We start from the raw sequence: 24,758 nt of genomic DNA, 5'->3' as shown, positions 1-24,758 counted from the left end.
TACTCTAAAATGTTGGCTACTACAGACAAGAAATTAGATAAATGATCAGCCCTTCATCTAAATTGATGGGATCATATTGAAGTGCTTAAAATGGCTATTAGCCTGCAAACTCTTTGCAATTTATCCAAGTTACCATTTTGAAGTCCCTCTAGTTTCTTTAACAAACTCTATAAATTAATTACTACATTTATGTGGAACAATAAATCATTTCCTTTGCCTGCCTTTCTGACAATGGCCAACACCAAAGTAGTTTAAACCTTGCCCATTCTTGCCGCCTCTAAACTTTCCCTCCTGTCTTTTCACAGACACTTTGCTACTATAATGAATGCATCTTAAAAGTTTCACTCTGGTTTAATCCCATCTTCAAACTTAATAAACCATTATTTCCTGGAGCTCCTAGGGATAAGGCTGCCTTTTTTATCTTAGTGATATCTGTGAAGACTCTGTTTTATTCATTTGATAAGCATTAAGTATCACCTTCCCCTGTCTTATTTTCATAAATATGGATTATTATGTATGGCCATTCTCAATACCTAATCTAATTCACTACCTTCTGCAAACATACCTACAATGGAATTTTGTCTCAGTCTGTTTAGCGAGTCAGAACACACAGCATTTAAAGTGTTTAAAAAACTTACTGCTGATCCTCTCCCTTTTATGGTTTTATCTAAAAAGTAGTCTTTGCACATAAATAGCCAATTGTCTACTGTACAGTGGAAATCAACTGTGTCATCTAATATTGTCACTTATCTCCCTGCTACTCTTATACAAACTAATATATATCCCTTATACCAATGGTTTTGGTCCCCAGTTAAATTGTTCAAAGCTACTTTGTTGGATACACCAAATTATTGAAATTATAAAGCCTCTATATACAGCTGGACTGCCCTATTGCTTTTACATTTTGGACTGATGTTTGGAATATTATTACTCAGCTTTTTGATATCCAAGTCCATTCTTAATTTCCAGTGTTAATCTACAAATCTCATGCTTTTACAACTGTATTTTCTCCTTCTGACTGTAAACTTTTTGATTTCCTTGTCTCTACTAATAAATCAAATACTTCAAGCTGGAAAGATGCACAATTATTATCAGTTAATGCTTGGTGGGAATTAATTATTTTTCTTAGACGTGGACATTCCTCATTAGTATGTAGCCATAAAGACTGTACAATACTTCTATCTAACATGTGGTGTATATTAACACCTGTAATAGATAATAAGACATATACCGTTTGTTTTATATTTTGTATAATAGCCCTTCTTGGTTTCCATAGTCATTTGACTGTTCAATTACACTGATGAAAGTTACAGTACAAATATCCTTAATGTAATCTCTTTCATTTTCATGCCTTACAGTTACTGTACTATTGTTTTGTATGGTATGAACTTTGTATTGAATTAAACATCAATAAATATGTTTTAACAGAAAAAAAACAATTACTTCTGAGTGAAATTAAAAACATGAGACTGGCTTACTCTTTTGACATTGTGCTTTTGTATTGCAAGAGCCTCAATGTATCTCTCCTTATCTTTCCCTTTACTCCACCCATTTTGTAGTAGATGTTCTCCTTTAATTTGCCACTCCACCTAGTACTTCCCATGTTAACACCAAAACCATATAACTCTGTGTGGACTAATATGTGCTTGTGGTGGAGAACTCAGCAGATAAAAGATAAGGCAGACATGGCCCAAGAGCTCACCCAGGAAGTTAGTGAATTGCATTTGTGAGTATATTAAGTATTACAGCTAACAGATACAAGTGTCACATGACATTCCCAGTAGTATTCCTGGAATTGTTTGACTTGTGTAACATTTCAGATATACTACTCAGATATTTGGGAATTACAAAAAGTAGATATTTCTCATTTGATGGGGTGTAGCATGTCTCTTTGTTTTAACATGGATGTGTGATCAGCAAGAACTCACTACTTCACCAGTCCAACTAGTTCCTCTTCTGGCATGTGTTTCCCATCTAAATAATTGCTCTGAATGGTTTGGCTCTCTTTCTAAAATAACATGACTAATATTCAGTTCATATCAAATACTTTTCAGTTCAATTGTTTGTAGAAAAGTGCAAGAATTTGCTAAAACTTTTTTTTCTCAAATCAGTAGAGTTTACTCTCTGCCATCCTGTTTGCTTGAGTGTCAGTATCAGAACAACTCAACGTGGCTCTCAGTGGATTCAAGCCCATATAGTTAGTGCACAGGTTCAGTTTCCTGGTAAATCGTTTGCTAAAATGTCTGTTGTGCTATAAATATCCACTTCGAGGTTTCAAACTGGGTCGGTTAATTGTTTTTCCACAATCTGTACTTCACACATTAAGTCATTCAAATCATTTAAGCAATTCAGCACTAAAACATTTAGCGGGTCTGGATTTACCCCTTCAGTCACTTAAAATATTGTAGATAGAAAATCTCATCTTTGAATTCATTGTCTGATGGCCCATGATTCATCAGAACTTACTGATTTTTAAATAATACATGTCAGTTCTTTGTTGTTCTCCACTTTGAGGTTTTTACAGTTTTGTATTTTAGAAGAACTTTGCACCATCTAAGCCCTTCATCGGTGCTCTCAGCAGTGAAACTTCCATCTTGTGCAGCAGGCCTCTATATTCTAGTATGAAAATGTGGTCAGTATGACCTCTATGGGTATCTTTAATATATTGACTGTGTTCATGCTATAGAAATACCACATATCTATACATTCATGTTAACAGCATCTGTGCACTTCACATCTACATCTAGGATCTTTTCTCTTTAACATTTGTCTTGGTGCTGGAGATGTTTACCATGACTGTGGGTCTTGCTTAAGGCAAATTGACCTAAGACTTCTCATGATGGTGGAACTAATCTGAGGGTATGTGTGTACACAAGCATAATTAGTGCATGTAAAACAACATTGTTTTTTAAATTCATACTCCAGCACTTATCTCATTCTATAAAAATACATACCTTTATACACTGATATAAGTATGGAAATATTTATATACAATACTTAATACATATATAAAGTGAGAGTATATGTATAAATAACATTAAACACAAATAAGGCAAGTGCACACTTACGAGAATAGTTCGAATCAAATAAAACATTTCATAAGTGTATACACAAAACCATCCCCATTTGGCAATAATGTAGACATATCTGAGGCTTTTGATGGTGAGTGGAATAATAGCAAACAAGGGTTTTTATTCCGAGATGCAATTTTTATTAATATAGATTTTCATCCAGTGAGTTGGAATTAAATCAAAATATAAAAAAGATGTGAAAAAAACAACCAGAAAACTGAATGGTTAAAACAAAAATTAATGCTTGACTCTGTTAACATAAAGGTCAAACATAGAGCCACAATGCATTTAAAACTGATTTGTGACACATTTAAAATTCAAATTAAAGCACTAGTTATTAGATGCTCAAAAAATTAAGTTGTAGTGAGTGAGGCAAACTTTAGTAGTTAGTGACAAACATTCAAGAGATAAAATAAATAATTAAAAAATAACAATAATAATTCCAAATTCTTTGGAATGATCAAAAACCGAGAACGTATAGTTGTGATAGAGAGTCATGCTATTTTAGAAATCAGGGATGTGATGACTAATTTGTCAAATAAGTGCCAGGGTTAGCAGATTGCTTAAAACAAAGTAGATAAACTACTTACCCAAAACATTATGTAAAAAAGGATTAGGTAAATCTTTATATTCAACATTTCATTTAAGCATCTATAATGAAAGGGAACACAGTGTACATGCTGTCAGTTCCATCGCAAAGATGCAAAAGTTGATGGGGGTGGGAAGCTTTTACATAGGCCCTACTAAGCAGTGTTTACTAATGCTAAATCCTAGCATGCATAAAGTAAATGTCTTTATGGCATCTGAAAAGAACAAGAGAGTGTTGAGGAGAGAGAGTTTGTAAGATGAGGGTTGCTCAACTATTAGATTGTTGTTAACAGATTGCTTTTTATATCAAGGAGAAAATCTACAATAATGTTAAAATGCTTATCAGCGTTGTGGATAGCATAATACCACAGATCTGTGCAGTAGGGAAAGCGGCCTTTGTGTTGGGGAGAAACATGCTAAAGCATGAAAGTCATAATGCATTACAATATATGGCAAATGCTAACTGGAAGTTCTTTGTACGACAGTTTAGCAACCATATTAAAATAGTTTAGCTAACACTGTAAATGAGCGGCATTGTTCTAAACTGCCACTGTGTCTATCATTCCTAATGTTACAAATAGCCATAAATCTGATCTTATTGATTCCATTCATTTAGTTGGTGGTTTTGTGAATATGAATGGTGATAGAGTATTGTTAGATCTGGGGGTCTCTAGTTTGCAATGGTATTCACCTTTGTCCAAATAGGGACCCTTACTTATAAGTCAGGATAAGGGGATTACACTCCTAAATAACCCCTGCTTACCCCCTTGGCAGCTTGGCACGAGCAGACAGGCTTATCTCAGAGGCAGTGTGTTAAGCATTTGTGAATATACACAGCAATACAGTGAAAACACTACAGATGGACACAAACACAGGTTTTATAAAAATAAGTATTCTTTATATAGACTTAACACAAGACCTCAAACAACATAAATCCACAATACTATACTTAAAGTTGACTTACAGATGATAAAAGTTGCTTAGTTTAAGTTGATGATAATTGCAACAAAGTTCTCAACAAAGTACTTGGATGCGTAACGCAAAAAAATACAAAAGGCTTGCAAAAGGGGAGATGCGTCGGTTCTGTGATCCGGGGGAAAGGATGCGTCGTGCCTCAATGCTTGCGCAGAGTAGGGGATGCGTCGTAATCCCTACCGGTGCGGAGGTGATGCTTAGATTCTCGACCTGCGGGCCCGTTGCGATACGCAAGATGGCGCCTTGATGCGATGATCCGGTTGCGATGCGAGAAGATGGCGCCCTTGATGCGACGATGCGTAGATATCCGGGCAGCCTTGCGACGACTCTGTACTTTGGAGCCACGGCAGGCCCTGCGACACGCTCCTTCGGTGATGCAATGGAGACTCTCTCGATGGAGTCACGCTTCTCCGGTGATGCGACAGCAGGCAGCTTTGATGAAGGCATGCTTCCAGGGAGATGCGGCGGCAGCACGCTTCTCCGGCGATGCGATGATTTCACGCTTCCAGCTCCCAACGACACATAAATGTCTGTAGAAGGAATTACCAGGCAAGAAAACTCACATGGGGAGCTGGTAGTAAAGTCCTTTGTCCCTGAGACTTCAGTAGGAAGCAGGCACAAGTTTAAGCTCTTGGAGAATATTCTGTAAGATGATGATAAGTCCTTAAAAAGTTCCTTCTCCTTCTCCTTTCCTTGGCAATGAAGAAACCACTGCAGGCCAACCCAGCAAACAGCACACTGGCAGAGGGGTAGTCCAAACTCCTGCAGCTTCCTTTGGTTATTGTTCCAGAAGTGATCTAAAGTTCTTGGGACTGGGTCCCAATATTTATACCCCAAAATCCTTTGTTCTCTGAAGGCAGAGAGGACTCTGCCTAGTCCAAACCAGTTCCTGAGCACTTTGTGTACATGACTCCTTCCTTCCTTTCACAGTGCAGGGCAGAGACATCAGATACACCACAGGAGGTGGAACCAGAATTGTAGAGGGAAGGCCCAGCCCTATTCAAATCCCAGGTGTAACTCCTCCCTCCCATCTAGATGCAGATCTCTCTATTTACCACTGGGCTGCCCCAGCATGTCTCCTGGAATCCCCCAGCCCTGTCACTCAAAACTCCAGACAAGAAATACACAACCTAGCAGAGGTAGGCCTGGACAGTTAGGCAAGAAAATACCTACTTTCTAAAAGTGGTATTTTCAAACACCGAACGTCAGTTAGGATTATAAGAATGTAATAATCTAACTGCCCATTCCAGCCTATGGAAAACAGGTAGCCTTGCAATAGAAAACGAAAATGGCTGTAATTTACTGTTTGGACATGCTACACACCAGGGCATGTCCTACCTTATACTTACAAAGCACCCTGCCCTTAGGCCACCCATAGGGGTGTCTGATATGCAGCAAAGGGAAGGTTTAGGGACTGGCAAGTGGATGCACTTGCCAAATCGACATGGCAGTCACAGACTGCACACAGGCCTTGCAATGGCAGACCTGAGACACACTTTACAAGCTGCTTCTGTAGGTAGCACAACCAGTGCTCCAAACCCACCAGCAGCATTTGATTTACAAGCCCTGGGCACACATGGTGCACTGTACTAGGTGCTGACAAGTAAATCAAATAACCCAATCATGGAATTACTAATTAGTAAATCAATTTAACATAAGGAGCACTTGTACTGTGGCACTGATTAGCAGTGGCACGGTGCCCAAAGCATATAACCAGCAAAAACATATCAAAACAGAGGAGGCAATCAGTAAAAATGGAAGGGAGACTCACGCCAATGATGCCAGGTCTAACAACTATGTAGTATCATGTCTCTTAAAAGTATCCTTAATCCTTATTGGTGTAAAATTTTTATTATTATTTCTTGCTTTTCAATCTTTTGTATTTCCATAGGTAATTATGATCTTTCTTCTGTAGTATTTGCTCAATTATTTTTTATATACGCTTATTCATAGAAGAACGTCATGCTAAAATTCACTACAGAGTTGTAATGCTTTATAAACTGCCACATTACATACTCGTATGTTCACCCAGGCGTTTCAATATCTCCCGGTATATAGAGTGCAAGCGCTTCAGCATGTTGCCCTCTCACAACACAAAGGCTATCCCTACCACATTGATCGGGGTTTATCATGCTGCCCATAATGCTGGTAACATAGTAATAGCTTTCTTTAATTAATCACTGCTGCCTCTACATTGATATTAAGTTCAGTCTTGACTGTTCACAGCACATGGGACACTGCTTTCATTCAGTTCCTAAGTGAAACCTTATATATTAAATGAAAGTAAACAGTCCCAAAGAGTGTCTGTAATCTGCTTCTTTCTGTTCCACTTTCTCCATTTCCTTGGACTCCACTTGTTTCTGTTATTATTTTCTCTCGCTGCCTCCCCTATGCCTCCAAGAGCTTCTGTCAGATGTTTCCCTTCTAACAAGGTTATTCTCCCCTGTCATGACGATTTCATCTATACTCCACGGTGCAAAGATGTGCTACTCTTTCAAACGTGAACAAAATTAGCAGTAGTGCTACTGCAATGGAATACATGGATTGCGGCCTACCACCAGTGAAAAGGAATGTAAATCATATAATTAAAATATAAATTATTCACAAATAATTGAACTATATGTAATGCAACAAACCCGCATGAGTTATTGTCAAATAGAGATGTATATTTATAATTGATCAAATACATCTCTATTTCTTAAAATTGCTTTAGTGATCACTATTCACACCCTCATTATTATTCATCAGTGAGTGAAGATGGTGCCCTCACCTACGATGTAGGTGTTATGTTTTCACCACTGTCTACTTAGTAATGTCCTCCCCTAGGATATTAAATGCGAATGCACACAGTTGTTGAAAAAATAGTAATTAATTAACTATTCCCGTGACTATGTGCCTAACTAATCAACTAGCAAAATGCTATTCTCAGGTTAAAATGGTTCAAATGTAATTTGTCTTTCACACATTACGGGGGACTGCTGGTTATTTATATTCATATGTGCAATGTGGTGAATATGTTTTTTGTGTTTTTTCCAGGTATTTGATTGCCAATTTCTATCTAATGAAGTGAAATACATTCATAATGGCTCCCCACTTCTGGATGAGGACATTGTAATGCTAAGGGTATACAGGTAGAGCGCTATCTACGAATATTTGAGCTCTGGCCAAATGTATTGTTCTTGTTTAACATATGTACACATTCCACTACAATTATTGAAACAACAGTTGTACACCAATATAAACAGCCCTAATGATAATAGGACTATCTTTTACTGGTGTGTATTTCCTCTTATTCTAAAAATGCATAGTTGTGATTTAAAAAAATGAGCGATCATCTAAAGCTTTTACATACTATAAAAGGAATATGTCTGGTGTTACTTTTCCAACTTTGACTTTATATTCTAACTTACATTTAATGAAGGACTGCTAACACAGTTATGCCATTTCATGACTCTATAAACAACAAATGATGCTAGTAATCACTTTATTGACTGCACAACAATGAAATACTGAGTCAGTTCTATTGGAAATCACATACCTGCAAGTTACCATACAATCCTCATAAACATGCACTTATTCTTTACATCCTTCTCTTATAATCAAAGGCAACAGTTGGATATATATATGTGATCAAGGCTCCTCGGAGTTGAAACGTTATGGCGACAAGATAGCACGCATTAAAGACAAAATTTGCGCCGAAGAATTTGGTTTGTGTCTGTGTTGGCTGAAGCTGGCGTATAGATTTGGCTGCTGCAGCGATATCACGGAGTTGAACATATATATATATATATATATATAGACAGCCTTTAAGGATTCTACAGCACACTGCTGTGCCCTTTAAGATCTTTTACGTTGTATGATCATCCATAGTAGCCTCAGCTTGACTCCCACCCTTTTAAAAATGAAGCCACACCTATGTGTTCTACTGCCATATTAATGTATATGAGGTCATCTGTTGCAGGGCAAATAATAACCACTTTGTTCATCAGACCATGATTGCACGTAATCCCTGCCTTGTACTGATCACAACTAGATATCTTGAAAGTCTTCTGTCACGTATCAGATCCTTCTGGCACTATGTGGGGCACGACTGACCAATCTCACGGGGTCCTTTAGCATTGCAATAGCTTGTCAATATCTACAAATGGCAACACTTCTAAGGAAAAACACTAGGCAAACCACCAAAATCTCCACGCTAGCAATACATTAAAAAAAGCCATATAGTAGATGTCAAGTGATTCTTTCCAGCCGCACGACTGAGCCTAACCTACTGGGCAATGGACCACATGCACCCTAGAATGAGAAATCGAACACTTATGCCTTGCATATCACCACCCAAATGCAAAAACACCCCACAACGATTGAAAAGCTTTGAGCTAACTTAGAGCCAACATGGCCAACCGGTTGTCCTTTATTAAACCAAAAAGAATCATCAAAATCTATAAAACAAGGTCTAGACCCAACGTACAGAATAGCAACTTTTGGACCCACTGCCTTTCAGTTCTAATCACTACTTAAAGTTCTGAGCACACCAGACACAAGAATATAATTCCCATTAGTGAGAAAGACCTTACACTACAGCTGCATACATTCTGACTTCATCGACAATAGAGGATTGTTTAGCCAAAAATACATTACATAATGTACATATTAATGTGGTATTTGTTTCTTTTTTCTTTATCTCTGTTGCATTCAGGTTCACTGATAGCGAGACCATTGTAGAGACTGTCCTCCTTCGAGTTCAGATTGTGAATCCTAGATTAGGGATTGTTCATTTTGGACTAAGTCACCTAGAAGTTCCAGAATTTCTAGGGGTCACCTCCAAACCTGTGGATAATAACCTCCTAACATTCAAATACAACAAAGGTCGGCCAGGAACGGTCTGCACCATGAGGCTCCTGTCATCTGAGTTCCTGTTTCCTGCATATGGACAACTGGTCGTAGATGATCCCAAACTGCAGAGGAGAGGGCAGGAACGGCAATCACAGCTAAAGAACAACGAGAGAAAAGGTACTGGAAAGATTAATGATGTGTAAAGTTTACACAAAATAGGAAGTGCAGATTTAGAACAGTAAAACAAATCTCGATTTAATCAAGAAATGAGGTAAGGTTTTTGTGCTTTGTAACCATGCTTAACTTTAATTTCAGACACTGAAAATGTAAAACTTAACTTTTCCGATGATTTTTGATTGAAATTTAAAGGCGTACATCTTTAAATTCTGCCACACCTCAATGTGCTAGCAGTCCACAAATCAGCTACTTCCACAGTTCGTCGACTTTATGTTTGTCTTTGGCCCTGTACATCACTACACTGCCTATTGGCTATGTTTGCACTATAGATAAATCAGATACATACTTACACACAAGTAGAATCAATCAGAACTAGCCACAACCAATGTAAGGGTCCACAGATTTTGTCACTTCCTCTTTTCTGAAGCCACATAGAAAACAGAAGAACATCAGAAAAATTCCTCAGAAAATACAGGAACACTTTCTCACTGTTACAACAAATCTTCATTCAAGACCAGCAGCTGAGAGAAGTGGAGCTGAAACAGAGGCATATTTACGTTTCATCACAATTCATTTACGTAGGGTGGATATTATCTTTTTTGAAAAGACAGTGGATGAATAAAACTCAACTAATTTTCCTTAATACAATTTTTAAGTATTGTAGTTAGGAATATCTGAAGTTTTTTGAAAGAAAAAGGCCATATAATACTTGTTCAAAACATATTGACAACTGTTGAAGATATGTGAGCCATCGGTTTTGATGTAATGTTTTCAATGCACTAATCGTCCACAAATGAGCTGATCTTAGATTGTCCTCCTTCCAAACACCAGCTGAAAGGGCTCTAGAAACCATAGTCCCTCTGCCTGAATGGGCCCCAAAGATTTGAGTGTTAACCTTGCTGATGCCATAAACTTCTTCACTCAGCAGGCCAAAGTTGGTTCAGCTAGAGATCCATGGGACTCTTAGAAAAATATTATCTATTGAAGTGAAGACATCCTTGGAGGACCAGGTTGCATTTTGTTTCCTTTCAAATATATATAACACATTACATAGCGTGTTCATGAAAATAAGTCATGTTTGTTATTCTAGTAATAGTAGAGAAAACCCCTGTCAGGAGATCTGACATCATCAGCTACAGTCTCAAGTGAATTCAAGCACACAACAATGGTACATTTTACAGGAAACTCTGTGTAAGGGAATTTATATCTTCTTTAAGTGGTTGTAAGACAAAATTCAAATGCCAGAAGCACAAGGTTTTAATGAGTTGGAACCTACCATTATTCAATATACCTACAAATCAAGTAATGTGCCCAAACAAGTTTACCATCTCCCTTAAAATGTTAAATGGCCGACCTATAACTGAATGTTCAAAAGTAAAGTAATATCTGCTGAAAAAAGATTAATACCTGTTCCCAAGCACCAACTAATCAAAAAGACCTCAAGCTGAATTGTTGTTCTGATGCCTAAGATTTCCTTATTAGGTTAAAAGCTGATGATGAATGGCCTGGGAAAGACCAGACGGACCTAAAAGGCTTCATGCTTTTGACTGAGGAACGTCCAACAGTATCAACTCCTTACTCATGTCTTGAGAGCTGCAAAACAATTGAGGATGAAATGGAAGAAGAATGTAAATGTCTACTGACAATTCCAGAAAGTAGGGAACAGAACTTAAGGTCTCCAAAGCGGGTGTAGGACAACTAATAGTCTTTGGTTCCTAAAGATCTGAGCAAGATATCTGGGAATTATGAAAAAAAGGATGAGAAGATTAAACATACTAACTGGCTAGTCTTGTTGAAATGCATCTGTAGCTAGTGCAGCAAGATCTGGCCTCCTGCAGAATAGGTAAGATGATTGGGTACTGAAATTAACACCTGTGTGAGCAAAGGAACACAAATGGTATTCAATACCTTATATCCCTTTCGATGGGTTTACAAATAGCTGTAGTTCATAATGTACTTGCAAGGCTAAATTGGCAACGTTTTGTGAATCCAAGATAGATATTCGTAAAATCGGAAGTCTGCATTGCATGTAGAATTCACAAGAGGTTTATGTTAACTCAACTAGCGTTTTCACCATAGTGCCTGCATGGACAACATCTCACTTTGGAGACATTGTTGATTCACCATGCCAGTGTGCTATGAACCTCATTTTTGATGAAACTGCGGGTAGCAAAGAAGTGGGAAAGCAGTGCTAAACAGTAGATATGCAACCATGTCCTCCAGTGAAGAGGCTGAGTTGCATACCCCAGGCCCATTGGCTTGGATTAGGCTACATGGCTAGATCTGAGAAAGTAGCAAATGTTTCTCTCCCTGTTTTGTACATATAGATGATCTAACCATTGTCTCTACCTATCGGAATCATAACTGAGTATGAAAGGCCTATGTAGAGATGAGAAATGTTAAGCATTTGAATGAGGGCAATGTGTAATGTATTTATGTAGTACCAAAACTGTAATAAAGCCAAAATGCAACACAAGAAAAATCCTAAGCAAATTTAAAAAAATAAGGTGCATTTTAGTAAATAAATGACATCAAAACAACACAAATCCAATACAGGAAACCGCAGTTATGAATAAAGTTTGAGGTTTAAAATAGTGCCAAAAGCTGTTAAGGGCCAACCACAGTCATTTGCTTGCGCTTGATATGTATCTAGGCGCAAGTTAAGGCTAACCGCTGATGTTGGATACAGGAACCAGGTTCAACCGGGTCAGAAGTTTTCACTTTGGACACAGTCTCTGAAATGAAACTCAGATGTCCTCAGGGTGGCATGGCAGCAGGCAGTGGTCATGAAGGGCTCCATATTATCAAGTAGCCACCAGATGAGGTCTCTGTGAAGCCATTGACTTTTCCCACTAAAGCTCTGTGTGTGAGAAATTTTAATTTTACACCTAGCGATGGTCCGCCGCCAACCAGATACTGTTGACATGTTCACCCAGTGAAGTTTTCTAGGATCGAGCTTAGCCTCTATTTTTTGGTGCTTGAATTCTTCCAGCAGGGCATGGCTGTAGCAGAACGGTGCTCATGAGGCCAGATATTGTCTCATTAAAGTTCTACTGAATTGAATTGCAAGGGAAGATTTCAGAGCAGGAATAACCGGAATCTTAAGGACAGTGGCATAGCACCTTCATCGGATCGGCTTGTCGGGGTGGTCCCAATCCTCCAGATGCCTCTGGAGCTAAAACATTTCTTAGCCCCTGGCTTCAGGAGATGTAAGGAGGACTAAACCTTGACACAACCCGGATCCCAGGACCTCAAGAACAGCACTTGAGGGTCAGGATTCACTCCAGCAGAAACCACCAGCAGGGTCCAAGGCAGGTCCAGTTGGAACTTGTCATCTGGACAGTAGTATGAAAGGCCTCTTACAGCTTGTTATGTCCCTGTAGCCTGAACAATGGACCATCCTTATGACCCAGAGATGCCTCTTCTTTGTCCTGGGTATAAAAGGGAGAGCAGCCTTAGTCTACTAGGCTGTTCTCAGGTCTCAGGCAGCAGGTTCAGTCCTATTCTGATCTTCCACAGGTCCAGTAGTGTTATAAGGAGGGGACTAGGGATGCCACACTTATGCCTGGCACCAGCCTGTGGGTGGATAAGACTCCCGACCGTCTTCCTAATCAATAGGCTAAATGTTCCCAGTGGTAACCTACCCACTTTTGTAGAGTTTACTATGTACCCTACTGCAAACTATCCCACAGTGTGCCCATCTATCTAAACCCAAGATGGCAAAAACGTTCTATGGCCAGGGAAATGAGCAACCCCTCGGTGGTAACTCTGAAGCAGTTCTTGGGGTAGTGTCTCTTCCACTGGGATTACGGCCTGACAGACTAGGGGCAAAAGGAGGGCACTGTCAAGAAGTCAGAAACATTTGCTTGTGACAGTGAATGCCTCCTTTGAGGTTAATCAAGATCCAGAACACAACCCAAATGGTCATCCTGCCAGAGGAATAGAAACACCTTAAAAGTACAGCTTCCTTAATTGTTAATGGAAAGTCAATTTTACCATACACTTAGATTTTGAATAACCATTAAAGTGCTTTGAATTATATTTCTATCTCTGTCCTCACTGAAATTAGCATTAATAATGTAATAAAGTAACCCAGTGTTTTCATATGGAACAGTAAGCCTTGCTATTGTGAAATTATCTTATGGGACTTTTTCACTCTAAGGATATGTTTAACATTAAAGGTTTACATGCCCTACTTATAAATACCATGCACCCTCACTTCTGGGCAGTAAGGCCTATTTAAAATGTGCCGTTTCAAATTGCAACAGTCACACTACGAATGGTAGGCCTGGAGTCGTGTTTGCACTGTAGTGGGTGGCACAATGGTTGCTGCAATTCTCTAGAGGCATCTACCTTACAAGCCTTGGGTACATTTTGTACCGAATACTAAGGACTTATAGCTAAGTTAAATATGCCAGTTAGGGGTATGCCAATTTCATCATGTTGAAAGTGGACGCACAGGTACTCTACCACTGGTTAGCACCGGTAAAGTACACAGAGTTCCACAGCCAGAAAAAACATTAAAGGCAAAATTCTGGGTTTAAATCATGCAAAAGACAGCCATTTCTGACAACTATTCAAAATCATACTGATAGGCACAGCATCTTTTGCCCTCAATACATTAATTTTTAAGTAGCAATTTTGGTATTTACCCGTGATAAATTATGGACCTTTTTATTATATCTGTTTCTGCTCTTTTCTATTTCCATTTTTAAACCAATTTGGTTCTCTCATGAACAATTCATTAGTTAGATATTTTTTTATTCACGAGTAATGATCTGGTTATCCTACCCCTATGTCGATATGGACATACAACAATGATATCCCTCCAATCCAAATCTTTTCAAATCATACAATAGGGTGACTGCAATCTTCAATATTGCCAGCTGCACTTAGCCTGAGAAGGCTAAGAATAACATTACCTAATTCGGAGAGAAGGGTTAAAGACCCCCTTTGGGCTATAATGTATGCACTTCATTCATGTTGCAATTGATTTTTTTTTCATCACTATTGGATGTATTCTATCTCTTTATTGTATTAGGTACCAAGCACCTTGAGGAACAGATACCACTCTGCAAATATTCAAGAGTTCTGAGATGCTCTCCTAATCCTACATCTTAACTTTAATCATAGGAACTTTCATATTTTATCACTCATCTTATATATTTAACCATTTTTTAGCTGGTTTCCAGAACAGTTTTTTCTTTTTCAATCTTTTCCATGTTTCTTCAATTTACTGACATTAATCAACCCTTTCTTCCATTCATGGAAAGTTGGAGCACTTACTACCATCCATTTTTACAAAATTCCCTCCTTGCCAGCTAGATCAGGTAAAATAACAGTTTTGTTTTCTACTTTTTAATTTCTTGCAAGTATATATCTGATTCTTCACCATTTTGGATAGCTTTGTTGGAGTTACAAATATGTTGTATGGTATACAAATGTTGCTATTTTTTCAGGCTAACCACGGTAACAATGGAATATTAAGTCGTTATAAATGCTTGCCATAAAGTTTCCGCTTCTTGGCTAAGCAAAGTTCTTTCCCATAGTATGTATGGCAAGGCCATCTTACTTTCTTCTGCTGAGCACAGTGAGGCATGCCACTTTGATACTTCCTTTTTCTTGGGGCGTATGTCTTGTATTTCAGCTTCCATTTCTATGGGGTCTTATTGATTTCCATTGTAAGTTAAAATCCAGGATCCTAACTGTACATACTAAAATCTTGAGATGTTGCCCTTGGCTCTTTCTACTATCGCTTCCCATCGGAGCAATCCATTGTCGTATTTCACGTACCCCTTTGGAGCATCTTTGCATGCATTAATTGTTTAAACAGTTGGCATTTCATGCACTCTGTTGTTCCTGGAGATAGCTAAATTGGCATGCACCTACTATTAAACTGTAATCCTCATTTTTCAAACTGTTGTACCATGAACTGGCCAATGCCTGCATTGTATTTAACCACCCTTTAAAATCAGTGCCCCAAATTTATACAGCAAGCCTACTTGTTGACCTACCTTACTTGTCATTGAATGAAAAATTAGCCACTTACCGGGTTGGCCTTGTGCAAGAGCCAGTGCTTTTGCACAGGGTTACTTTCCAAAGGAGCTGGTTCAAAGTAGCACCTTCGACAATCATAGACTGCAAATTAGCCAACACCAAGCTTTGGAACACAGATAACTAACTGTGACGGTCCGCATGACCCACAATTTTCTTAACATTTATCATTGTAAAAGTGTATATTTCCTCTTATCTTGGGGTCAGGTCATGATTACACATTTCCTTCATACTAGAAAATCAATTCAGTTTCTGTAATACGTGTTTTTCACGAGTTCAACTAATTGTGTTACTAGTTCACCTCATTTCATATTCTTTAGGACAAAAGTATCCAAAGACCTTCCTGTTTAAGGCACTATTAAATATATTACTATTTGTTCATGTAATTAAATCAAAAAGGATGGTCACTGTTCCTGAGAGATAAAGAGACGAAAGAGATATCTAGGTTCTATACAGGACATTATGGACAGTCACTAGGACTGTCTCTTGTTGCCCTCACACACCCCAAGGGAATTTCATGCTTCATCTTTGGGCAGGTGCTCCTCATCGGGCTGGCGCTGCCATGCCCTATGGGTCCCCTGAAGGGTCACTTTAGTGCAGATCTTTTAGTTTTGTCGCTGTTTGATGAGTGCGAGGGTGTCCAGGTGGGGTGGTTTGTATTGTGTGTGATGAAGTGAGTTAAAACTCACTAGGGGATGTCAGATTATCATTTAATATATAGACTCCCCTGCCAGGTTAAAAAAAACAAGGTAGGTCAGTGTTACTTTAAGGGTTATAATATGCCCAAGTAGCTCTGTGTAACTTCGTGGAGTAAAGTAGGGGTCAACATGTTTTGCGCCTCTGTAGTCCATGCCGCTTCTACAGGACTCGACCAGGGCTTGCAGAGGACGAGGGTAGGTGTGGCGAACTGGACACACTTCCTAGACCTAGCAGCCATGCGCAACCTCTGCGCCGACCGAAGAGGCATAGTCGACCATTTAATTCGGTTGGACGATCATTTTAATTATAAACACGTAGGTACCTCCCTTTTAGAGGGGGACTGCTCATAATGATTTAAGTGTGGGGTAGGCTCATTACCCGTTTTGGTCATGGAGAAGCACCACAGATCATGTAGATGATTGCCCTTAATGTCCTGTCTAGAACTTAGATATCTCTTTCGTGTCTATCTCTCAGTACTGTGACCCTCCTTCGGAGCACAGGTACTGGAAATTTGTTTGCTCCTAGTCCCCCCTCTGCTCCTAGTCCCTCCCATGCCCTTTGATGTTATTTTTTTTAATGTAACCATGTGTATTGATTAAAGATGATGGTTGTTTACTATTTCTCATGATCGAGTATAGTAGGATGTTTGTGTCTTAATCCTATACACAGCCCTGAAAAATCTATGCAGTTAATTCACTAGAGCAAAACATCTGTGCTATATGATTTCTATGACCAATAAAACAAAAGAAAATGTGCATTTGGTTTAGATTGTATCTTGATGACTAAAAGGTATATCATATTTAGAGTGGTGTGACAAGATCCCTAAAATTTTCCAAGAGCTCAAAACTCTTGTGACATCAAAAGAGTTTCTGCTAAGGAAACCTAGATTGTCCAGAGTTGGATTTTGAAAAGGCAGACAGTGGAAGTCTTATTGAAAACCTTACATTGCCTGGAGGAAACAAGGGTCCATGGGAAAGCTTTGTCAATTGTGTAGCAAAAGAAATATTTGCCCCAACCTTTGAAATACCTGAAATTGGCTTGCAATTATAGTGCCAGGGGATGGCAGTGCCTTGACACTGTCAGCCTCTACACCATCTTTGGGGAAAGGTAAAAGAAGCTCTTCTGGGTTGCTGAAACTGACTACCAATCAAGTGGTGCCTGGCAGAGCTGGAATTAGCTGAAAATGGTTAATAAATTCAAAGTTGTTCCAAGGAGTGAGCCCCAAAATATTTCTAGTCTCAGTGCGCCACAGATCCACAAGATGTCACCAAATGGGTTCACCAAGTGACACGTGTCAACATTGCTTCCATGTGTAATTCATTGTTATGGCTATTTTGACTTGTAACATCATGATCTATTTCTAAATGCAGCATGTCCAAACAACTAAAATTAGGGATAGTGAACTGCAGTTCGATAACAAAATATCGAACCTACTGATAATTATTGTTTTATTTCAGCAAGAAACATCGACAGATCATGCCCCGGCAACAAAGCCTGCCACTCTCAGTTCAAGCAAATAAACTTCCTGAAGGCCAAATGTGAAGACTTTTTACAGATGGGAATAAAGTATCAGCACCTCAGCCCCCCATCACCTGCTGTCGACTACATTCCAATCCAAGTGGAAATCAAGGAAGAAAACAGTAGATTTCAATTACAGGTAAGGGTGTCACATTGGCTTGATTTTATCACTACCAAAGTTAATTTACCCACATATATGAAACATTAATATGTCGTCATTAGTACATACATAGAACATCCTCTCACATGATTGCGTTATTATAGCACTATAAATATCAAAGCCACTTATTTTACTAACCTGAGCTAGCTACAATCGTGAGTGATCTTGCCCATTCACGCCTGTGATAGGCAGATTACTAACAGATTTATCTACTGAGATTTTGCCTCTTTGCGCTAGTCTAAAGTTTTTGTTTTGGTTAGTTTTTTGGGTAACATACGCTATTTAGTTCTCGCCTAGCGTTGCAGCGCATGCGCTGATCGCTCGGCGAGATTTATTGTGAACAAGGACTTTGAGAAGAGGGCTTGAAGCCCCGCACCTCATTTCCATTGGCTGGTGTCACCGTTTATGCTAAACGGTGGGCTGCCGTTGGAAATGAAGGGTTTTGGTTGATGCCCTTTGGCCTGCGATCCGTACTGGGTCGCCTGCTTCGCTTCTGTCGCTAAACACTTTCTTATCTTTATGGGGCCATGTGTTTCTAATTAGAAACACATGACCCTATAAAGACAAGAGATCGATGTTTGTTTTTTAAGACGCACTTTCTTTTCTTGCCAGTTTATGAGCAATGGGAGATCTATTCCTGCTGTGTCTAAACTGAAATGAACACATTGCTTTAAAGTGGATTTTTTACAGTTCTTCTCTACTTGTTTTCAAAAGGTTATCTGCGGGTGAACTCTTTCAAGGGAAGAGATGGCAGTACATTTCCCACTTTATGAACGTTTTGCAGCGCTGTAATACGTTTTCTGTTTGACTCTGACATAAAATCTGAAACATGCAGCGAATTATGTGCGTCCGGTGTCGATAGTGTGAAGAGAAGCTGCGCACTCATTAAAAAGTGTTAGAAGATAAGCATACTGCGCGGCGTGCTTATTTTAAAGCAAGACCTTGTGCTTGCTTCTAAGAGATCAGGTGCTCTGTAGTTCATTATCAACGAAACCCTTTCTGCTGACTGCAAAGAACATTCTTTCAAATGTCTTCTGTTTTGTTGCTCCCGCAAATCAATAACCGGAGTGATGTGATCAGTTCAGACGCAGCGTTTGTTCCGCTGAGGCCGCCCCTGGCTGCGAAATATGAGTAATTACTTGAGAAGCCGCACTTGAGTGGACATCTTGTAGCCGGGAATGTACTTGTTAGTGGCTATCGCTTGCATAAAGGCTCCCTGTAAATAATTGATATGAATATTGTTGGTTTTAGACCTTTTCGCTTTGCTTGAGGGTGGAGACTGGCTTTTTGTGCTTACTGGCCAGAGGAAGATGATTAACAGAGCCGGCTCAAGCGATAGCATAGAAGGGCCGGGCTGCGATCTGTGTATCACTTTCTGAATGGTGGCTTTTCTGTCCCTTTAAACAGGAGCTCTGGCTCACAAGGCTGGGCACAGAGAGATTCTCAGAGACTTGAGGCTGTCGAAGTCACTGCACTTATAGCAGGGAGTGTAGGAGCTGAATTAAGGACTTGCCTTTACATTTACTGATCCAAGGGGGTCTTTCTTCGGAAGGGGCAGCTGCCATAGTACACCACTCAAGACAGCTTTTGAGATGGGGTATTATTATTATTATTATTATCATTATTAATGACATTTGTTAAGCGCACGGCTACCCCCGCCGGGGGTGTCCCGGCGCTAAGATTGCAAATTGAAGGTATAATTTAGCAGCTAGAAAATAAGAAGGTCTTTAGTTTGCCCCTGAATTGAGATTGGAGAGAGTTCCACAGTTTTGATACAATCACAGCAAAAGCTCTACCACCTTTCCTCGCAAGTCAAAATCTAGGAGGGAGTAAGAGACGAAGCTGGTTGGAGCTGCGATTAAGAGAGGAAAGGACTGGTTTTAGTCTATATCTGAGGTATTTGGGGCCTTTTCCATGCAGAGCCCTGAAAACAAGTACCAGGGCCTTGAATTTAACACGAGCAGAGATCGGGAGCCAATGCAATTTCCTCAAAAAGGGTGAGATGGAGTGTCGAAAGGGGACCTTGCAGATCAACCTGGCCGTGGCATTCTGCACGATCTGCAGCCTATGAAGGAGGTAGGCAGGGAGTCCCACATATAGGCTGTTCGCGTAATCTAAGTGCGAGGTGATTAAGGCGTGTATCACTGTCTTCGGTGATTCCGTGGGGAGAAAGGAGGCGATTTTTTTTAACATGTGGAGTTTACCAAAACATGTCGAGGTGACTTTCTGGATCTGGGGTTTAAAAGATAGTTCGTTGTCGAACTGAACTCCAAGATTGCGCGCCACCTTGACCGGGGCAGGCGCTGGGTTGAGTTCAGGCGGCCACCAGGTGACGGGTGACATGGGACTTGTTTGATTAAAAAAACAGCACCTCAGTTTTGTCCGTATTAAGTTTTAATGTATTAAGGGTCATCGAGGCTACAATATCAGAAAGACAGGTTCTAAAATTTGTAAAACCAAGGGGCGAGTGATCTTTAAAAGAAAAAATAAGCTGAGTATCATCATCATAGGAGATCACTCTCACCCCGGATGACTCAATCAGTTTTGCCAAAGGTGCAACATAAACGTTAAAAAACAGAGGACAGAGGGCAGATCCTTGGGGCACCCCACAGCCAAGCGGTTTTCTTGTCTTTAGACCAGAATGGTCGACACCATACCTGTTGAGTACGGTCCGTTAAGAAGGAGGTGATCCAGGCTAACGGGGTGTCACAGATCCCCAACTCTCGGAGTCTAGACAGGAGCATGGCGTGGGAGACCGTGTCGAAGGCCGCGGACAGGTCGAGGAGCACAAGCATGGCCACCTCTCCCCTGTCCACAGTCTCCCGCACGGTCTCCGACACCTCCAGGAGTGCTGTCTCCGTGCTATACCCGGTCCTAAAACCAGATTGCGAGTCGTGAAGGAGATTGTTGCTTTCAAAATAGTCCGTGAGTTGTTCTTGGACGAATTTTTCCAAGATTTTTGCTGGCTTAGGTAGCAACGATATCGGGCGATAATTGCCGAGGACAGCAGGGTCTGCCTCAGGTTTTTTCAAGAGGGGGATAAGGATGGCCTGCTTCCATGTCTCCGGGAACTGGCCTGATAAGAGGGAGGAATTCCAAATTGATAAAAGAGGTTGTACAATCGCCGGAGCCACTGCAGAGAAAACTTGAGCGGGCATGGGGTCTAAGGGTGAACCTGATTTACAACGCTTAAGTTTATTAAGAGCAATTTCCAGGGTAATAGATTTAAACGTATTTAACCTACTGTCCTGAAGGTTTGAATGTGACATGGCTGAAGCCTCTGCGTCAGATCTATCCGCTACCTTGAAAGGAGCATAGATAAGATTGATCTTGTCATAAAAGAAATTTGATAATTTATCACAAAGTTCTTGGCAGGGCTCTGGCTTATGCGTGAGGGCAGTGGGGTCGGTGAAATCCTTCACAATTTGAAAAAGCACCTTGGTTGAGTTATCCGCCGATGTGATTTTACTGGCAAAGTACTCCCTCATGGTGCTTTGTTTGATCTTATGAAAAGTTTTTAATGCCACTCTATAGGTTGTTTTAGCAACTGGGTCATAAGTCCGGCGCCAAAGGCGTTCTAATCTTTTACATTTGCTTTTTTCTTCTGGCAGCAACTGGGAGAAACAGGGTGCAGAGGGTTTGGTTCTAGCCGAGGAAAGAACGGTAAGGGGAGCTATGCCCTCAATGACCGTAGTGAGGTGTTGGTTTAAGTTTGCTACGTCCTCATTTATGTTTGTGGAAGGCTGCCAGTTGAGCTTGGTTAAAGCTGGTTCAAACTCTTCCAGCCTTACCTTGAACCACTTTCTTCCCAGCTTCTCTGTCCTACAGACAGGGCGCCTGATAGGTGGGAGTTTAAGGTTAAAAGGAATGACGAAATGGTCCGACCATGTCACAGGGAGTGGGGCAAGGATGGAGAGGCCAGATGAATTTGTAAAAATAAGGTCGAGAGTATGACCGGCAATGTGGGTGGGGCCTGCAACTTTCTGAGAGAGGTTAATGCCCGCCATGGTTTCTATTAGGGAGCACGCCTTTGCACAGTTGCTATTATCGACATGTAGGTTAAGATCCCCAAGGACCGTGAAATGGGGATGTTTTAGTGAGAGGTCGGCTAGGATCGTGAGTAAGTCCGTGATGTGGGTGGGGTGGGTTTTAGGAGGGTTGTAAATTAGCACCCCAACACAAATGAGGAGAGCGGCCTCGGAGATGCTGAAGTACATGGCTTCAATAGGACCCAGATTATCTAGTTTTCTGGAGAAAATTTTCCAGTGGGGCCTAAGAATAATAGCTATTCCTCCCCCTATTTGAGATCTGGGTCTATTTAGCCCAGCAAATTGATAGTCAGAGGGGACTGCTAGGGCAATATCAGGGTTAGAAGTGTCTTTTGTCCAGGTTTCCGTGAGGAACATCAAGTCCCAGTCGTTCGATGTAAGCGAAAGCCAGATCTCACTAGCATGTTTCGGTAGAGACCGGCAGTTGACAAGGCAAGCCTTTAGTTCACGTTGGGGGGAGGGGAGGCATCTCTCTCTTATGTCCCTGCACAGATTAGACGGAGAGGAGTGTAGGACATAATGGCATTTTGAACAGGTGTAGTATTCCAGAGATGAGACAGGGTTATACCTAGTATGGTTGTCTGCTAATGATGGTCTTAGATCTAGGAGCCTTTCTCTGGACCATCTAAGACAATCTGTCGGGTCAATTTGAGTATAGTGGCCGGCACTGGGCGCGGGCCAGGCGCGGACGGGCGCAGATGGGCTTGCCGTAGGCGCGCCTTCGGCGCGCCACCGGCGTGCCCGCTGCGTTCCTCCGCTGCGCTTCCTAGGCCAGGGTGTCATTTTATGCAGGCAGGGGCGGGCGGGGCGGAGCACTGGACTGCTCGCCCAACTCGTCTCCCTCACCTAATATGGCGGGACTGGAGGGGCGATGTCGCGGAGTTTAAGCCCTGCAATGTGCAAGTAAGCAGCTTCTAAAAGCACAGTAAGACACACAAGGATTAAAATTGAAATAGCAGCAGTCAGGAAAAATAATTAAAAAAGTCCCGGCTTCCGCCTCAGGACTGTAAGCAACCCTCGCTAGCAATCAGCGGGGGAAGTGAGTGCCGAATGTTTTTATGCAGGCAGGGGCGGGCAGGGCAGAGCACTGGACTGCTCGCCCAACTCGTCTCCCTCACCCAATATGGCGGGACCGGAGGGGCGATGTCGCAGAGTTTAAGCCCTGCAATGTGCAAGTAAGCAGCTTCTAAAAGCACAGTAAGACACACAAGGATTAAAATTGAAATAGCAGCAGTCAGGAAAAATAATTAAAAATGTCCCGGCTTCCGCCTCAGGACTGTAAGCAACCCTCGCTAGCAATCAGCAGGGGAAGTGAGTGCCGAATGTTTTTATGCAGGCAGGGGCGGGCGGGGCGGAGCACTGCACTGCTCGCCCAACTCGTCTCCCTCACCCAATATGGCGGGACCGGAGGGGCAATGTCGCGGAGTTTAAGCCCTGCAATGTGCAAGTAAGCAGCTTCTAAAAGCACAGTAACACACACAAGGATTAAAATTGAAATAGCAGCAGTCAGGAAAAATAATAAAAAAAGTCCCGGCTTCCGCCTCAGGACTGTAAGCAACCCTCGCTAGCAATCAGCGGGGGAAGTGAGTGCCGAATGTTTTTATGCAGGCAGGGGCGGGCGGGGCGGAGCACTGGACTGCTCGCCCAACTCGTCTCCCTCACCCAATATGGCGGGACTGGAGGGGCGATGTCGCGGAGTTTAAGCCCTGCAATGTGCAAGTAAGCAGCTTCTAAAAGCACAGTAAGACACACAAGGATTAAAATTGAAATAGCAGCAGTCAGGAAAAATAATTAAAAAAGTCCCGGCTTCCGCCTCAGGACTGTAAGCAACCCTCGCTAGCAAGCAGCGGGGGAAGTGAGTGCCGAATGTTTTTATGCAGGCAGGGGCGGGCAGGGCAGAGCACTGGACTGCTCGCCCAACTCGTCTCCCTCACCCAATATGGCGGGACCGGAGGGGCGATGTCGCAGAGTTTAAGCCCTGCAATGTGCAAGTAAGCAGCTTCTAAAAGCACAGTAAGACACACAAGGATTAAAATTGAAATAGCAGCAGTCAGGAAAAATAATTAAAAATGTCCCGGCTTCCGCCTCAGGACTGTAAGCAACCCTCGCTAGCAATCAGCAGGGGAAGTGAGTGCCGAATGTTTTTATGCAGGCAGGGGCGGGCGGGGCGGAGCACTGGACTGCTCGCCCAACTCGTCTCCCTCACCCAATATGGCGGGACCGGAGGGGCAATGTCGCGGAGTTTAAGCCCTGCAATGTGCAAGTAAGCAGCTTCTAAAAGCACAGTAACACACACAAGGATTAAAATTGAAATAGCAGCAGTCAGGAAAAATAATAAAAAAAGTCCCGGCTTCCGCCTCAGGACTGTAAGCAACCCTCGCCAGCAATCAGCGGGGGAAGTGAGTGCCGAATGTTTTTATGCAGGCAGGGGCGGGCGGGGCGGAGCACTGGACTGCTCGCTCAACTCGTCTCCCTCACCCAATATGGCGGGACCAGAGGGGCGATGTCGCGTAGTTTAAGCCCTGCAATGTGCAAGTAAGCAGCTTCTAAAAGCAAAGTAAGACACACAAGGATTAAAATTGAAATAGCAGCAGTCAGGAAAAATAATTAAAAATGTCCCGGCTTCCGCCTCAG

At 41.3% G+C, this 24,758-nt stretch overlaps 1 protein-coding gene across 1 annotated transcript in view; it reads left to right on the top strand.

The window, feature by feature from the left end:
- Nucleotides 1-24,758, top strand: part of LOC147747319 (FRAS1-related extracellular matrix protein 1-like) — a 1,022,199-nt gene that overhangs the window by 33,991 nt on the left and 963,450 nt on the right. Inside the window, exons 2-4 of the mRNA XM_086953165.1 lie at nucleotides 7,671-7,765; nucleotides 9,331-9,644; nucleotides 17,855-18,054. Of these exons, the coding sequence (XP_086809291.1) occupies nucleotides 7,671-7,765; nucleotides 9,331-9,644; nucleotides 17,855-18,054 (609 nt within the window). The remainder of the gene's footprint in view (nucleotides 1-7,670; nucleotides 7,766-9,330; nucleotides 9,645-17,854; nucleotides 18,055-24,758) is intronic.

The sequence above is a fragment of the Lissotriton vulgaris genome, chromosome 1_1 (genome assembly GCF_964263255.1).
Source record: "Lissotriton vulgaris chromosome 1_1, aLisVul1.2, whole genome shotgun sequence".
Classification (NCBI taxonomy): Eukaryota; Metazoa; Chordata; class Amphibia; order Caudata; family Salamandridae; genus Lissotriton; species Lissotriton vulgaris.
Note: the sequence above shows the minus strand (reverse complement) of the source record. Positions and strands in the feature narration are given on the sequence as shown.